This window comes from Arabidopsis lyrata, assembly GCF_000004255.2.
Source record: "Arabidopsis lyrata subsp. lyrata unplaced genomic scaffold ARALYscaffold_1, whole genome shotgun sequence".
Lineage (NCBI taxonomy): Eukaryota > Viridiplantae > Streptophyta > Magnoliopsida > Brassicales > Brassicaceae > Arabidopsis > Arabidopsis lyrata.
Window position 1 is genome coordinate 23781124 of NW_003302555.1, and position 18569 is coordinate 23799692.

The following is an 18569-nucleotide window of genomic DNA, read 5'->3' on the forward strand; positions in this document are numbered from 1 at the left end:
GGTTATTGGTTTTGGTAACAGTAGTTAGGATGTGATTTGATTGTAGAATGTTTTAATGTTTTTTTTTCCTAATTCAAGAATAAAATACCGCGGATTTGGTTGTTTCAATTTTTAGAAATATTCCTAATTACTCGCTTGAAGAATATATGCTCATATTTTCGATAGCCAACATATTTAAAATATTATTTTTGTTATGGTTTTAACGAATTTAGTATTCGTCATTCAATTTGAAAACTTTTAAATCCCCTAGATCATATAAATAGGGTTCCAATTTTTTTTTACATTAGTTGCTAAAATGAGAAGATATGATTTTGTTAAAACGACCCTAAATATATTGGTTGCAAAAATATATTGAAAATAGGGTTCAACCCGCAGTACACCGCGAATGTAGGTTTTATTCGGTTTTCATTTTATATCTTTAATAATGTATAAGTGATAATGTTAATAGAAATTAAATTAAGAAAATATGCTGTAAATAATAATGCTTGTGAAACGGAATTTTTGTACATTATAAAATCATAAGTTTACATGATCAAGACAAAATTAAACAAAATAGAAGGTAAATTGCGTTTAGTGACATAAGTCTTAAAAAAAAAGAGAAAAAAAGGAAAACAGAAAGACGTTTCTTACATCTTGATTTCTGATTTTCTTCGAGCAACTCTATAATCCGATCAGAGAATCCATCGATTCAGCATGTATATCCAATCAGAGAATCCATCGATTCTGCATGTATCTGGGCCGATCTAGATCGTTGGTAACTCAAACACGAATACAATTAATGTTCTTCATTTGTTGAGTTCTCATCTCTATCTAATTTCCTAAAATCTAACCCAGATCATATTTGGCTTCAATTGAGTGTGAATTATTGCAAAGAGAAGCCGGATAGCCACTCATGAAGGTAGGAAACACCATGACCGATATCTGAAGGTAGACAGGAGTCGAAAACCCCGATTGTCTTAATCCTGGCAAAAGTTAGATTTCAATGCGTGCCCATAAACCAATCAATCATCATCTCTATAAGGTTATTTTCTCAGTTATTATTTTAGATGAACATTTACATTTTGTGCATTCGATTAGGGATAAAAATCAACTTAGGTGTTTCTGTTTTGTACAAAAAGTTTGAAAAGCCATTTTATTGTTAAGGAATGCAATTTAGATGAAATCGTTGATTTTTTAAACAATATTTGATTGAATTGTAGTAGCATGATAAGAATTAAAAAACTTATCATTGCTTGAATGTGTTGAAAACCAATTTCACAACCAAACTAAATCGTTACTAACTAACCATTGTAAAACAATCGGAGAATCATATGGTTCTTCTATAAATTGCAGATATGCAAGACACCGACTTGAACTCTCCAAGCCGTTTTGTACAGCTTCACATCATCAAGGAAAGCAATTGATTGAGACATTGGAAAAAAGAAAAATGAGTCGTTTGCTGTGAGTAAAGGTAATTGTTGGATGAGTAAGAAATAAGAAAGACGTTTGATATTTATAGTGAAGTAGAATGTTAGGGTTTTTGGCTTTAAAATTTTCGAAAATCTTGTAGAGAAAGCAGAAAATATTGGATACGTTAACTATCATATCTTCTCATTGGCATCAAAATGAATGATACACGATTTTAGGGGAAATAAAGATATTGTATTGTAGTTTATGGTTAGGACTATATTAGATCATATATTTAAGAAATTTAGTTAGCAATTAGGCGAGATATAGAGAATATCTTACAATGTAATTCGAATATGCCTTTAATTAGATACTATATATGTTGAATGGTTAGGATCGAATAATTGTTTTTTTTGAAGTTGTTAAACCCGATTAGTGATTCGTTTTATTTATTTGGAGATATTTGATCCACTAACCACCCGATTAGAAACACGCGGATCCTCTAATCGTTTAGTGAGATTTGATGACAAAATTACCCTTGACGATTTTGATTAACAATGAACAAAATCCAAAATTGAAATTGAAATTGAGGCCAAATTAGACTATTTTTCAATTTGTACTTCCCTTTTAATAATAAGGGGATAGTTAAATTATTGTTCTAGACCAATTACCAAATTACACGTGTTGATAAACGCCACGGATGTGGTGGCTGAACGATATTGATGTAAAGCCCACCCGAAAGCCCAAATGAATTAAAGCCCATCTGATAATGGTCAAATAAATAGTCTCTCACCCTCTCGTATCATCATCGGCAGCCTAAGGCCATCATTAACGGTAGTTCCTTAGCAAAAATCTTAGGTGATAACTAATAAAAATTAAATGATAAATCACTATTAAAGTTAACAAACGTTCCTTAACTAAGAGACATTTTATTCACCTAAGAGGTGGACACGTGTCTCACTATCAATCGTCGCGTTTTCTCTGCCTCTCTCTCTCTTCTTGCGACTGAGAAACCGAAGAACCAAAATCTTCAAATCTTCGTCTCCTCTGTTGATTGTTACAGCCGGTGAATCAAAGGATGGCATCTTCTTCCTCTCTCTCTCTCTCTCTCACGTGTTTCTCTTCAAAGGTGAAGGAGATCATTTGGAGTTTAATCGGACAAGTCTCCGATGTAGAAACGAAGAAGATTACTTCAATTGAGATTGAGAGGCATAGAGAGAGATTTGATTATTCGATCGAATCAAGCTTTGTTTGTTAGTAGCGGGAATAGCTTATGAAGAAATCTCAATCCAAGCACTAATTGAGCGGTCACACTAATCCATGGCTATGTCAATTACTAGTAAATATCATATTCTGCAATCTAGTTTGAAGTATAGGTTAATTGTGGTCAGATTATAACATCAATGATGATGATGATTTCCTAAACAATGCTTCGTGATTTCATAGTTCGAACTCCTAATTGACAATTAAAGGAACAATATGGTGAGGATTGAGACGACGGAGTGAAGACGGTGATGAATCGAAGACTGAATGAGGTTTGTGGATGCAGGTTTGCTATGTTGCGTTTTGGGATGAAGTTACTCTTGCAACACAAGAAGCAGAGGGGTCATAAGATCAATGAGAATGATCACATTGGAAAGTGGCGTATAATGATTGTAAAGGATCTGCCTTTTACAGACCAAAGGCTTACTTTCTTTTCTCAAGTGAGTTATTAGAGTTGTTGAATGTGTAAGAGAGTCCAGCTCTTGTTTGTAAGTTTAGTCGAATCTCTAGAAGTCTAAGTGAGTCTAAGTGTGTGTAGTTAGTAGAAGAGTAACTAACTACTATAAGAATGCTATGTGTGTGATGTTGTAAGATCATTTTTGATCCAATAATAAAAATGTAGTCAATTAAAAGAGTTATCTCTTCTCTCTTAGTTACAAAACGTTTTGTGTTCAATCGAAGATCTAAAACAAGCACACGAGAGTAAAGAGAGATTGATGTTCTCTATGTCTTTGTTAAAACAGAGAGAATAAGAGAAAGAGGAAACTGACCTCAAAGAAGTGTGAAGAGGTCAGAATGTCAACAAATACATGTATAAGAAAATGGTCTTACTAAATTTTGGGCGAGTAACAATTTCAAAGGTTGTTGTTATCAATGAAAGAGCATCATAATAACCAAATATCAATACTGCAGTTTCACATTTAATAGTGCTCAGAAATCAAGTTTAAAATTATTGTGTTTTATGTCATCTATGTTATAAATTGTATCTCATGTATGTTTTAATTTTTTTAATTTGCAACAATTATTAAATTTTCTATAATTATAAATTTTATTTTTATATTAATATTTTTTTTTTCTAAGAACTACATGTTAAGAGCCTACTATTAATCACACAAAAATCTTAACTCAAAAATATTATCTCTTAACCATCACTTTTACACATAAATTACTTAAATATTGCTCAGTGTTGTAAACTGTGTCTTTCATTAATAGGATATGGGATATATATACAAGGATAATAGCAGGATACAGAGAATAAGGTAAAACCCTAATGGGCCATGGACCGGTTATGGAGTCCATCTATATGGTTTATAACACTCCCCCTTGGAAGACATAACCGTGCCCGATACTAAACCGGGATCTCTATAATGCGCTGGAGAATGTTGCCTCATTAAAACCTTACCAGGAAAACCCAGTGGGACAAAACCATGGTGAAGGAAAAAGAGTACAACACGCATTACTCCCCCTGATTTGAGCATCAGGGTAGATCCTTAAGTCCGCGCATCCCGATCTGATGAATGAGCTTCCGGAACGTTGAAGTCGGCAATGATTTGGTGAATAGGTCGGCTGAATTCTCACTTGACCGGATCTGTTGAACTTTGACCTGACCGTTCTTCTGTAATTCATGAGTGAATAAGAGCTTTGGCAAAATGTGCTTCGTCTGGTCTCTCTTAGTGTAGTCATCCTTGAGTTGAGCAATACAGGCTGCGTTGTCTTCAAATATGATGATCTTTGATGTAGTAGTAGATGCGCCTTAAGGAAGGCTGCCTACGTACCCTTGGAAGGGATCAAGCCACACATAGTTCCTATTCATTGACCATACCATAATCTGATCTTATGAATATCCTGCATTAGTAAATCAAACTAAACCAAAGCAAACTGGTCCTTCTTTGGTTAGATCAGTATAGAATAAACCCAAGTAAACAACGCATGAAGAATAGACTTTAAAACTTAATCAAACCTTCCTTTAAACCTTTCCAGTGCCTTTGGGTTGATCATGAACTAAATTTAGACAGAAGACTCACGGCAAAACAAATGTTTGGTCTAGTGTGTCTAGCCAAATTCATTAGAACTCCTATGGCACTGAGGTATGGCATTTCCAGACTGAATGGATCACTATCCAATCTGAGGCTTCTCACCACCATTGGGCCTGGTCAATGGGCGGGCATGGTCCTTATTAAATCTCCTTGAGTACTCTTTCAGTGTATGCCATTTGATGCACAAGGATTCCATTATTCACGTACTCAGGTTGTAATCCCAAACAGAACTTAATTATTGCCTAGGTCTTTCATTTGAGATTCTTTCTTTAGATATACTCAACTGTTTGGGCAATTACCCAGAGGTTTAAATCATTCATATACACTGTTATGATTACAAATCCTTTGTTTGCAAACTTCTTGATAAAAATACATGGACTGATCAGATCGTTTTTATAGCCTTCTCTGATGAGATATTCGCTTAACCGGTTATACCACATACGTCCGCTTTGTTTCAGTCCATATAAGGATTTGTCCAGCCTTATGCAGTGCTGTTCTCGAAAATCTTTCTTATCTTTGAGCTCAATACCCTCTGGTAATCTCATATATTATCCAGTGGACTTATATAAATATGCAGGCATTACATCCATTAGCCGCAAATCTTTCTCTTTTATATAGCCAGACTTAGCAAAAATTTAAATGTTTTAGCATCCACCACAGGGGAGTATATCTCCTCTATTTCTGGTCTTTGTGTGAATCCTTGTGCGACAAGCCGTGTCTGATATATCACGCTTTCACTATGTTTATTTCACATAATCACAAAGACTCATTTGTCCTACTGGCTTTACATTGAATGGTGTCCTTCGTATTGGACCAAACACATTCTTCTTCTTAATGATTCTTAGCTCCACGTTTTATGGTCTTGTACCATTTTAATCAATCAGGTCTTTGAGTGCACTCTAGTATAGACGTGGGCTCCTGATCCTCATTCATTTCAGTTGCTACCTTGTGCGCAAATATATTATCATTTATGTCGACATCTTTTCGGTTCCATTGTATTCTAGACATGATATAGTTTATAGAGATCTCTTTACACCTTCAGGACCTTGAGGTTTGGCGTCCCAAATCTCATTGATTGGTACCTTAGGGTTATGTCTACTAGCCGGCCATGTCTATGGTTTCTTGAACCTTCTCGGTTTCCCTTGCACCTTTCTTTGATTTCCGAGGGTTCTTGTCTTTGGAACCTTTTGGGTCTACCACGTTTCTTACGTGTTGTAGCCTCTGTAGCAACTTGATTGTGTTCCTTGTGAACATCAATACGTACTGGTGCATTACAAGCTGGTATGTACGATTTTGTTACTCTCTTTGGGTCATTATAGGAATCTTGGCAATTGTTTTAGCTAGCTTTTGCAGATATATAGTCTTTTGGATCTCTGATGGAGTCCGAGGATCTTGCCATGTGAAAGATGTTTGATTCCATATAAGTTCTTTGACCAGCTTGTTAGTCTCTCCACCCAGTGTTGGGAAAACGGATTCATTGAGATGACAATCCTTGTATCTGGCCTTTGGCTCGAGATACTTAATGATGGTGGGAGAATCATTTTTAACGTATATTCCCATCCCCTTTTGAGGTCCCATCATTTGCTCTCTGTGGTGGTGCAATGGGTACATAGACTGAACACCCAAATGTCTTAAGATGGGAAACGTCTGGCTCATGACCCGTTAGCAATTGGGATGGGCAATATCTATGCTCACTAGAATGGCCTGATGCGTATAAGCTCTTGTTGCATGTAATATTGCGTGTCCCCAAGCAGCTACTATGAGTTCAAGTATGGACATGTGCCACGGGGTATACTACTCTCTCCCTCATGGACATACTGTAGCCATAAAACGCTTGGGATATAATTTACCAGCATTATCTAGACATATAGTCTTAAGTATGTGGGCTCACAGACTTATGGTCTGGGCCAGCAATCTAGCAAACACCAAGTTTCTAGTTGCTTTGACTGGTGATGACCTTAGTATGGGTTTCCCTTGTGTACATGCTACACACGTGAGGTCCTTAAGGAGTGTGCCTTTTTGATTTTAATATCAGCTTTACGCATCATGTTAGAACCAGGCTGGCCAAGCCGGTCATGCCATTAGTGAATTTCTCAGTAAACCCTTTTGTTTACTGTATTAGCCTCTATCATATTGACCTTGGCATAGTAAAGGTCTATGACGCGGGTATAGTCTCTAAGACCTTCTCATGGTCTTGGGTGCTCTTAGTAATATATGGGAATCCTTTATTCCCTTCACCCTTAGTTTCAATGTGGAAACTATTCAAACACATTTCTTTGAAACTCAACAACCCCTTTGAGCTGGGTGAATATGAAGCATTTGAGGATGCGTGCCCTTGGGAATATGGGCCTGCCATGGGCCTACCCTTAGCCTTCACTAAATTTAGCTATACCCGCAATTTGGCTAATGAACCATGTCTTTAGATATTTCGTTTATTAAATTCTCATAATCATCTATCTCATGGTCGAAATCTTCTTCACCATCGTGATGAACTAAATGAGCTTCTTGATTCTTTTCAAACTCTCTTGATAGAGATCAACGAGATGCTTAGGTGTCCTGCACGTCTTAGTCCAATGGTTTCCCCATTCCTCATCAGTGGCAAACAAGTTTATTTGAGTGTTGTGGTTTGGGTATACCGTGGCCTACCTCGATTACGACCAAAGTCGGGTCGCTGGCCTTAACCATATGAATGGTTTCCTTGATCATATAAATTATAATTTCCACTTCTACCACGTTCATTCCATTTACCATGACTGTGGCCATGATACTTATCTCTTTGGACGTGGTTAGACTCTTTAGGCTCTTTAGGCTCTTTAGGCTCTTTAGGCTCTTTAGGCTCTTTAGGCTCTTTAGCCCAACGGGCTTCTGATAATGGGGTAGGACCAGGAGGTCTCATTTCACTATTTATAACTCATTGTTTTGCTCAGCAAGTAGCATATCAGAATCAATGTTCTCATCACGGTTTCTCCAAAGCCTCACTCCTTAGCACTCTCTATAGAGGAGTCCTCCCCAAAAACAAGAGTTTAGACTTGCATATGTGGTAAAAACCTTTTTCACGATATTGTTGCTGAGGCAATATATTGTTTGTGTGAAAGGTCGAGAATGCTTTCTCTAGCAAGTCATTCTCAGTAACTTCCTCACCACGGAATCTCAGTATTGACACTATTTTAAATAGTGCTGAGTTATACTCATTCATGGATTTGAATTCCTGGAATCTGAGATTCTCCCGATCGAATTGGGCTTTTGGGTAATAGCACCGTTCTTTGGTGGTTATATTGATTTTTTTTTTTTTTTTTTTTTTCAACTCTGTCCTGAGGTCCAGAGGATTCTTAATAGTGAGGTACTGATTTTGAGACTCTCATTGAGGTGATGGCGTATGTCAGTAATCGCCTTATATCTTTCTCTTCTGGTGACATTGTTTCCTTCTACAATAGATTCACCAAGCCCTTTTTCCTTTAGGACAATCTCAGTGTCCAAAGCCCATTTTAAATAATTGTCACCAGAGGCATTGAGTGCCGCATATTCATAATAGTTGATTTCTGATATCTATAATATATAGAGTTAAATGAGAACTCATGTAATCGGTTAGACCAAGTCATGCGTTATTTAAGACCGAGCCATGCTTGTCTTCAGCAAGTGTTTTCTAAACAATCATGTTATATATATATGGATGAAATCAACCCTAGAAGATTGATCTAGTATGCAACAACCAAACAATCGGATCATACTAGATTAGGATATTAGGATTTTGCGGTTCAGTTTTAGGGTTTTAGCATCCACGATTTATAGTACTAGGGGTTTTTTTTTTTGCTAGGATTTCGGTTTTATGTATGGAACTTTCTATTTATGGAATCTTTCCTTATATGGAACTTTCCATTTATGGAAACTTTCTATTTCTCATCTAGAAAGAAATCCTAAACAAACGTGTATTTTAGGGTTTTGGAATATTTCCTTATGAAGGGGTTCCCTATTTTGGTAACTTTCTATTTTGGGAAACTTGCTATTTTACAAAACTTTCTATTTCTGGAAACTTTCCTTATATGGAACTTTCTATTTATGGGAAACTTGATCTTAAACCATGACTTAGGGTTTATTAAACCGGTTTAACCTAGGATTTAGGGTTTCGGTTTACTTTCGGTTTAACCTAGGGTTTATATTAAAACATTCAATCTATCATGCCATTAAATATCTTTCCATTCACTAACTTCTCAATTAATTCTCCAATCATAAATCAAATCACATGTGCCAATTTTCATGCAAATTTTATCTTATCAAACTTTAATTGGATCATGTATATAAAGCATAATAAATAAATAGCACTTATCTTAATTGGAGAACTGAAACAGAGACCCGAGATCTGATACGGAGATTGGAAAACGTTATGTCTCTTAGCTGGTTGGGTCATCCTACAAAATCTCAATATATATAATCCTGATTCCTGAGAAACTCAAAATTTTGCTCATGGAAACATGGCTATTACATTAGTAAAAAAAAAAATAGGGTTTCTGTAATATACTGCATAAAACAGTTCAGAATCAATAACATATAATCCGTGCATAAATCGTACAAAAATATAGACAGGATTGATAATAAATAATCCGTGCAAAATTTGTGCAAATCTGCAGACAGAATTGACAACAGATAATCTGTGCAAAATTCGTGCAGAAATACAGACAAAATTGATAACATATAATCCGTGCAAAATTCATGCAAAACTACAGACAGAATTGAAAACAAATAATCCGTGCAAAATTCGTGCAGAAATACAGACAAAATTGATAACATATAATCTGTGCAAAATTCGTGCAAAACTACAGACAGAATAGATAACAGATCATCTGTGCAAAATTCGTGCAGGAATACAGACAGAATTGATAACAGATAATCCGTGCAAAATTCGTGCAGAAACAAATATGAACAGAAAACTTATCTCGATAGAGTTTAGAATTTTGTTTTACAGAGACGGCTAGGGTTTTGGTTTTGGTTTTTGTGAGAGAGATTTAGGGTTTCGGGATTTTTAACTTTCAGGGTGAGAGGCTATCGTGCTGATAACGTGTTGTAAACTGTGTCTTTCATTAATAGGATAGGGGATATATATACAAGGATAATAGCAGGATACAGAGAATAAGGTAAAACCCTAATGGGCTATGGACCGGTTATGGAGTCCATCTATATGGTTTATAACACTAAGAAGTATTTCTAAGACACTACCTATAATCATGCTCTAAGATTTAACCCTAATTTGTTTTTCTCCTTTTCCTCTTTATCGTCTCTCGATCTAACTCCGTCTACACCATGCCCAGAAGAAGACTTTTCGCCGGTAAGATCTCGGAATTGTTTGTAGATTTCATTTGTTTTAATCGTCTATGTAAATTTTAATGGATCTGATTGTTTTATTTTTTTCCGTTTCGTGATTGTTTATGACTTGTCCGTTTTATGAAACGTCGCAGTGGCTAGGACATTCGCCTTCTGGGACGTTCACAGTTGGCACCCGTCTAAGGATAGTATTTTTTTTTCCGACCCTGGTTATATTGGTTTGGCATTCCGCTTGCCTCTTTATGAAGAGGGTGTTCGAAGCCTGCGCTCAATCGATGCTTATTGTGGTAGGGATATGTTCTCCGAAGACCAGATGTTAAAGTGCGAAGATGTCGGAATCAACGTCATGCTCTTAGGTAAATTCTTTTACATAGAAAGAAAGAACCCTTTCCTTGTTTTTTTCTTTGTTTTGTCTTTAACTTTTATATATATATAAAATCGTACATACGTTCAGGGAATACTAGATCGGCATTCGTTAATTTGATGTTATGGGACATTGCATCAATGGCAAGGAGCCAGCGTTTTGGAAGTAAAAAACCAAATTTGGTGGTCTTTTCAAAAATCTCTGAGCACACGGAGATGATGACTAAGGCTCTTGTTTCTTTGAGACGAGTAGGTTGCAATGTTTTGTTTGCAATGCCTAATGATACCAATAAATCATATGGAGATTTTGGAGTCTCCTTATCTGAGGACGAGTATGGCAATGTTTCCTTAGCACTGCTGTCTGATCCCTCATCAAAAGTCCCAGTAGTGTCTTGTCCAGACCTATTTGATAAAGAAAAAGTACTTGCAAATGTTTATGATCCTGATGAAGAAGAAGAAGAAGAAGATGATGTAATGGATGTAGAAGAGGTAGAGCGTAGAGTTTCTCCAGAGCCTTTCATACCCCCTGAGGCAGAGGCAGAGAGTAGTACCTGTTTCGTCCTTCCCGAAAAGGTTGGTACATGCGTCTTCTGGGACGTCCAGGATTACCAAGTTCCTCTAGGTCTGCAGCCTGAAACGTTTATTCAGAATATCAAGACAGCTCTTGGAACAGAGGATGACATCTTAATCTTGGCTTATGGTGCTGATGAGAAATCTTTCCCGGATAGCTATCGTACCCATTCCATATTCACCTCAGTTTCAGCAGACAAATATACAAGACTTACTGTGATGATGGTGGACATTATTTGCTGGGTTGTGAAAAATCGTTCTGCGTGCCCAAACCTGTTGGTAATCGCGAATGCCAGTGTAGAAGATCCACAATTCTGGCCATTTCTTCTAGGTTTGGGATATAGAGGTTTCAATATTTTTGCAACAATCCCTGATACGGACTTACCTGATGATAAAACTGAGACGGCGGAAAGGCTTATGTTTAACAAGTCCTTATTGTCTTGGAAAAACCTTTCATGTAAACGAAAGCGTAAGGGCATAGAGGATACTGTTTCTGGTTCTGATGACTAACTTCTGTGCGCAGCAGGTCTCAACTACCCCCTGGTTTGACAACAATGTTTTATCATTTCTATGTACCTCTGAAAACATTGAGCTTTCATCTTTGTTAAACTCTTTCTTCTGTTGAACGCTTTGCTCTGTTAAACTCTTTCTTCTGTTTAACTTTTGCTGTTTTATTCGTTTCCCGTTCTATTTTTAAGCTCTGCTTTTCCCAACTCCTAAAATCCACTCAGCCTAGCTTCCAAATGCATACATCAGAATCAAACACAGTGCTGTTAAAACCTTTTATTTCCAAATCAAAACACATGAGCAACGTAACTAAGTATTAACACGTGTAAAAATTTGCTCAGTAAGCCAAACCCAACTTTGTACTCTGTTCTCGGAAAAAATATAAAGATGTCCTAAATTTTGTTTTGTCACGTAGAGTCATGAAATTAAGCTACAAGGATCTAGTGTATTTTATGAGATTTGGTTCATTTTACTAAGTTAATGAAATTGGAATGTAATGTGAGACTAATATTCTTTTTCTTTTAGCCTGTTCCTTCAAGCTGCAACCGGTCTTTGGTAGATCCCTCTTCAAAGCTCCTAGGCCATCTTTGTCAAGGTTGTGATAGAACGTGTTTGGTCTTCATTGGCTAATGCCATTTGCAGTCCCTCAAGTAGTTTCGAGTCTCGTTAACTTCTTCTTCCCTTTCATTGATTTATAACTTTCAATGAATCTTAGATCAATTTTAAACCGATCTTTATAGAACCAGCTTCACAAATCCTGTCGAATTGATCACACGATTAATCTACAATTTTAAGAACAAATCTTAAACCCTTAAAATGTCAGGACCAATTTGAAACCTGTCTGGTCCAGCCACATTCAAATGAAACATAAAAAGAGATCGAGGATGCAGATTTTAGTCATATTGGTTTCTTCTACGAACATAAACATGTAACCAAAAAGTCAAATATGTATTATCAATTTTTTGGGGAATGAATGTTGGGAACTTGTCAAAATAAAACTCAAATATGCATTTGGTTAGGAATGAGTGTATAAGAAGACTAAGTCAATTTTACTTGGATTCTACTTTGGTTGCAAATGAACAGCTGAATGGAACATTGATGTGGACATCAGAACCAAACCAGACCCGGAGTTGACTAGACCAGCAGGTTCAAGCCTCAACCAAACCAAACCGGACCAAAAAGGAGAATTTTGGCGCAAACCAAGTTCCGATCAAGCAAATGGCCTAGGACTGGATATTTACAAAGAAATCCATCCTAATAAGAGTATTGATTCAGCTGGAATCATAAATCACCATGGTGAATTGAAGTTGGTCCACGATGACTCACCCGGAGCACACGAAAATCAAATCCACCGTCCCAATGACGAATTTACCCGGCCCAAATTAAAGATTCACCAGCAAGTTACATATATAAAGACATTTGGTCGAGACATAATCAACAAATACCGACCCAATCAACTCAAGCGCCAAGAAGACCCACCCGGAGTAAGCCAACTACAAGATCATCGACCCGAAGTCACTTTTCCTCGACCTATCTTTGATATTTGCCGTCATTATGCATATTTTATGAAGAATGGTAGAGTCAAATCACTCACGGTTCGAGTTGGTTTAGGAGTTACTCATTTGGCCTTACCCGCGGGCCGTATGTTGCCAAGAATGGATTTTTCCATAATTGGTTCACTCCAAAACTATCATTGGCGACCAGGAGATACTCTAAGACATCTAGAAGAAGTCTTCCCAAGCACTAGTACCTACGGGATCAGGCGGATCCTTTCACACTTACATTTTCCTTTTCCGGACGCATTCACACTAGAAGCAATAAAGGAGTTTTCACAGCAGATATTTCCTTTTATTAAGTTTATACACAACATGGAGACCCTCTAAAACAGAAAGAGACTTCCAAAGAGCGTCCCCAACTTCACCAAACCTCATCCCCAAGACTTGCCTTATTTGGAGCCATTTTCATTTAAGGTGTTCACATTGCAACGGCTCGTTTCCTTTATGTTTGGGAACGAGATAGAGGATCCAAATTGCTTCCAGAATGTCCCAAGAAACCGCACCTACCTCCCCAAGCTGTCTAGATATAAAACTCAAGACATTTCCTTATTTGGCCGGATTTGTCATCAAAGCTCCAACGGCTCTATTCTTTAAAGTTTACGATTCTTTTCTTGTTTTAGCTTCTTAGGACCGTTGTTAATGAGCCTATAAAAGCTCAGTCTCGAATTTATTGTAAAGCACCCATTATCATTGATTTAATAAAAGTTTGTTTTCTATCAAAGAGAGTCTTTGAATTGTTCTTGTTCTTGTCTTTAGAATCTAAGTGTGGAATCACTTCCTTTCTATTGATTTACGGATCAGATTGCTTGTGGAATCAAGTCTTCTTGTTCGTGTGTGATTGTGTAATCAATCGCAAACTCCATCTCCATCTGCACCAACGCCCATTTCCGCGTGAAAGCTTGTCAACTCTTGACATCTTGTGATCAATAAGATTTGGTGGATTCCAATCTTATATCAAACATTTTTGAAAAGGGCACCAAAAAATATTCTTAAAACAATATTGATAAAGGTGAAAATACTAAACGATGCCAACATCATAAACGAAAACAACTAGAAGAGAAAGTATTGGGAAGAGCCGAAGAGGTAAAGTGACCGACTTTTTATCCTTCGCAATTCATCGAGACTTCTTCAAATTCTAAGCAATTTCTAATTCTCTAAAATTCATTTTAAATTATCCAAAATTATCCGAACAAAAATTATTCATATATCGTATTCGTATTATCTGACTTATTGAAAATATAAATTTGAGGTATAATTTTGAGGTATAATTTTGATATCCAAAATATTTTAATTCAAGTTGTGTACTTTGTTATTATCCGAATTTTTACCCGTAATGAATATATGTATGTGTCAGTTGGTGTTGAAAATAGTACTATTGAATCTGTTTGAAATCAGCTGAATTTAGTTTTATGCAAATGATAACTTAGGAATTGCTGAATTTGACAGAATGTTTTTACTATGACCTATGTTCATACAACGTCTCACCACGCAACCATCATTGGCAAAGAACTCAAGTAAGGAATTTGATAGCTTTCAACTCAAGTTATGTGTTTGCATCAGCACTTTTAAATTTTAGGAGATGTATTGGAATATGCCAAAAACTACTATATATTGCATATATTGTGGGATACCATTTGTGTATGTATCTATCTAAGAAACTATCTAGGATATTAAAAGCCGTTTGACAAATAAAACACCGAAAACCATTCCCATGAAACATTAATTATTATTTTCTAAATTTTTCTCACTCACACAATGTAATTTTGTTGAGGATCCAATAACTGATCAAGTTTTTATTTTTGTCAACTGATAATAATTAATAAAAATGGTTTATAAATTTAAACTAGGAGTACATAGTATACATAAATAGTATTATGTAGGTGCAATCTACCACTATAGTTTCACTTATGTTGACTTGGGAAAAACGACATAATTTCACTTATGTTGACTTGGGAAAAACCCTAAACCGACCTAGAAGACTTGAAGACCTATAAATACACTTTGAGGAGCCCTAGAATAAACAAGTCGGCCTCTGTCCGCACCTCTCTACAGAGAATTCGGTCTCTTGGCCGCAAGTTCTCTCTTTCACTTTCACCATAGATCTAAACACTTTTCTTTCATAGTTTCTTCGTTGTTGTTCATTCTGTTGCATCAAGGGAGATGGATCATTCTCTTTGTATCTCACTGATGAGTATTCTGAATCCTTTACTTTTATATTTAAGTTTATGATTTCGTTTTTTCTTAGCTTTCATCTCTTCTTATTTGTTTAGTTGTTTTGTTATAGATCTAGGGTTTTGTTGATGGGATTATTGTATCGATTCGTTTAGTTGCTGGATCTAGGGTTACTTTCTTTTAGTAATTCTTTCGGGACATCTTTTACTTAATGCATTGTAGTTAGGTTCGCTAGTGTTACTAATCCTTCGTATTGTTTCCAGCGTAAGTTGAGTAACAAGACTTAGAGTACTTAGCGAATCCAATCTTAATACGTCGAACTATGCGTCGTTGCCTGCGCAAGTTGAGTAACGGAGTATAGGGAGATTTGCCGGTTAGTCCTATGACCTAGTCTAATTCGTTTATTCGCCTTTCGTAGTTATGAATTTGATTATAACATATCTAAGATCCTTAATATGCTTGAAACGATCCTTAAACCCTATTCGAACTCCTTGATCTCTTACGTGTACTTTATTTGCTTTTCAGTTTCAAATTCGTTTCCGAAACCAACCAAATATCTTTTCGTCTTAGCCATATTCTTACTCTTAATAGACTTGTGCTGCAACCTCAATCTCTGTGGAATTCGATCCTTAAATACTACATACGATTCACTATGCACTTGCAGTAGTCGTGTGGTCTTTCGAATTAAAAGATTGAAGCGAAATATCACACGCATCATCAACAAACCCATTTGATAAATGGCAGATCCATAAAAAAAAAAAATAGGTCAAAAGTGGCAAAATCTCTAATAATCCCTTTATTATTACCCATTTTTTTTATTTAAGATTTTAGAATTGCATTCTAAAGACTAATCATCCGCATTTCTCACAATCAACCCCACATTACAATCACACGCTAAAAATAGTGATTTACTATTGGTTTTCTATGAATATGGGGAAACACCTAAATATGGAGAAGACTCCTATAACGCTCCAACCGTCCCTACTAGTGGGCCACACGTCCTCTCTCGGGCCCATGGGCCCACCCCTGTCCGACGACCGGTCCGTTACGTCCGGGAAGATTTAAAGACTTGTTTACCGACCCTACAAATCACCACATGATCTTTGTTAGTGTCTTTAATTTTTTTCTATACCTTGAGGGGGAAGAAATCTGTAATCAGAGGAATAGGAAATATATATATTTTTTTCCTTCTTTTTTAAGTTTTTGTTTTCTCGTCATGGAATCTTTTCATTAAGGGTTTATGTTGTTATATAGAAAAAGGTGGGAGAGAATCGGTAATCACAGAAGCACATATAGTAAGAGTTTTTGAAAGTTAACGTAACGTATTTACTACGTTAACGTTGTTACATCGATCCTGGTTGAAACAATGACGAACATGTCCAATCTTCCAAGGGATTTGGGTAAGGAGGTGCTCTGTAGAATTCCCTTGACATCTCTAAGAAGAGTCCGAAAGTAGTACCTTGATGATCAAGCAAAAGTAGAAGCAAAGAAAGGAGAGTTTATGATGGTCATGATGATGGATTTTAGGGTTTATTTGATGCGCGTCAATCTTCACAATGACGTTGAGTCATGTATAAAGCGTGAAGGTGAACTTTTTAGTTTAGGCGATGAAGTCGATGTATCTCTAAGTCTTTCACTGCGACGGTTTATTGTTATGCATTATGGTGGATAACACTAGGGTAGTGGTTTGGAACCCGTATTGGGGGCAAACCCGGTGGATCGAGCCTACACATGATTTCCACAAATTGTACTCGTATGCTCTTGGATACGAGAAGCGCAGCAAATCATGCCGCAGCTACAAAATCTTGAGATTTGTTGATTTTTTCTCCTACTATGTTGAGTTTAAAATCTACGATATTAACTCTGATTCATGGAGGGTTCTTGATATCAGTCCATACTGTCAGATACACTCTGATAGTCGTGGCGTCTCTGTCAAGAGAAATACGTACTGGTTTGTTAGAAACAGGCGACGTTTCTTAGTCTGTTTTAATTTCACAAGAGAGAGTTTTGGGCGGTGTTTGCGTCTGCTGTTTGAGTTTTCTACTTCATATACTGTCAGTCTATCTAGTGTCAGAGACGAGCAGCTTGCGGTTTTATTTTTTTCAGTGCTCTTATACATCACAGATGCAGATCTGGGTAACAACGAAAATTGAGCCCAACTCGGTGTCGTGGAACAGTAAGATATTCTTAGCGGTGGATATGAACCCACTTACTGCTCTTTCCTTTCAGTTAGAGGTTGGAGCTGCGAGTTTCTTTATTGACGAGGAAAAGAAAGTTGCTGTGGTTTTTGATAAAGGAAAAAAAGATTTAGTGTCCACTCACAACATAGCTTATATCGTTGGAGTGGATGGAATTTTGGAAGAAGTGGATCTTGGAATATCCGCAAACAAATTTTGTTATCCACTTGTGTGCTCTTATGTTCCGAGTTTAGTGCAGCTTTAGTTAGTCCATTTTACAATACCTATAAGATATTTTTTGCAAACTTGTTTGTTTTCTCTTTTATCATGCATGTTCTTTGAACAAAGATTATTTTTAGTCAATTAAATTTGTGTCTCATCCTTCTTTTTGTTTGCCATATATCTTCCTGCCAAAAAATTTAGAAGCATTAATTGGTTTTGTGTGATTTGGTTTGTTTCAATGAGGCTCTTTTAGCCAACATGTTTGGAAACTTGATCATGATAGGGATTGTCTCTTCTCTTGACCTTCTCATGAACATATATTTTGTCAATTCTGCTTCGTGTAGATGCTAGACGTCTATTATATGTTTAAAAGAAAAAAAAAAGTTTTACATCTGTCAAAACAAAATCCGCCTTGGCCGATTTGTCTCAATCGGTAACGTACGACTTGTGCTATTTTGACTGTATCTCTGCACATATAAAAATGGAGAGCTTCTTCGTCTCCCGATTATCAAACTCAAAAATCATTGAAGAAACAGAGAATTAGTCCTTCTTTGTCCCAGTCGGTAACGCACGTCATTTGCCATTTGCACATTTTTTTTTTTTAAAAATGGAGAGAATCGTCGAAAGCTTAGTCGTGCTTCTTCTTTGTCAAATCATCTTCTTCTTCTTCTTCTCGACGAGATTAAAGAGACGACCTTTCTTAGTTTCCAGAAATTCGTTGCACTGTCGATATTTTATTTTTTTCTTGAGTCTTTGCACTGATGACGACGGCGGAAACTGGACAATCCTCTGGTTAGCCTTGTTTCCTTCCTTGTAGTGCTGACTTCTCTAATTGATTATATCTCATTTTATTGTTCAGCGAATTTTTCGAATATCTATCGTCTCTTTTCTTGTGGTGTTTCCATTAAAGAATTTACTTTTTAAGTGTTCCATTACTTGTTTTTTTCAATTCCTCATTATTCTCAAACTACTGCACTGTCATGTCATGTTTGAGTCTTTCA

General features: G+C 36.5%; 2 protein-coding genes across 5 annotated transcripts; both read left to right on the forward strand.

Annotated features, from left to right (window-relative positions):
• Positions 1-583: 583 nt before the first annotated feature.
• LOC9327430 lies at positions 584-11631 on the forward strand. 4 transcript variants are annotated; one of them, XM_021015339.1, is made up of 6 exons: positions 584-754; positions 835-1021; positions 1333-1450; positions 9978-10005; positions 10136-10357; positions 10456-11631. In XM_021015339.1, exons 4-6 carry the CDS (start codon positions 9981-9983, stop codon positions 11442-11444), a joined length of 1236 nt encoding a protein of 411 aa, XP_020870998.1. In that variant the 5' UTR covers positions 584-754; positions 835-1021; positions 1333-1450; positions 9978-9980; the 3' UTR covers positions 11445-11631. The 4 variants fall into 4 exon arrangements, with proteins under 4 accessions (XP_020870998.1, XP_020870999.1, XP_020871000.1 ...); XM_021015340.1 differs by having other exon boundaries at positions 857-1021; XM_021015341.1 differs by having other exon boundaries at positions 584-750; positions 857-1021.
• Positions 11632-17180: 5549 nt separating this feature from the next.
• LOC9327431 (putative F-box protein At3g24580) lies at positions 17181-18122 on the forward strand. The gene has a single exon (XM_021015342.1). The coding sequence runs from the start codon at positions 17294-17296 to the stop codon at positions 17609-17611; it is 318 nt and encodes a 105-aa protein (XP_020871001.1). The 5' UTR covers positions 17181-17293; the 3' UTR covers positions 17612-18122.
• The last annotated feature ends 447 nt before the right edge of the window (positions 18123-18569 follow it).

Coding starts and splice junctions, on each gene's coding strand:
- LOC9327430 (XM_021015339.1), top strand. CDS start 9,981: ATGCCCAGAAGAAGACTTTTCGCCG. Junction 10,006..10,135: donor CAGAAGAAGACTTTTCGCCG/GTAAGATCTCGG, acceptor GAAACGTCGCAG/TGGCTAGGACATTCGCCTTC. Junction 10,358..10,455: donor AATCAACGTCATGCTCTTAG/GTAAATTCTTTT, acceptor ACATACGTTCAG/GGAATACTAGATCGGCATTC.
- LOC9327431 (XM_021015342.1), top strand. CDS start 17,294: ATGCAGATCTGGGTAACAACGAAAATTGAGCCCAACTCGGTGTCGTGG.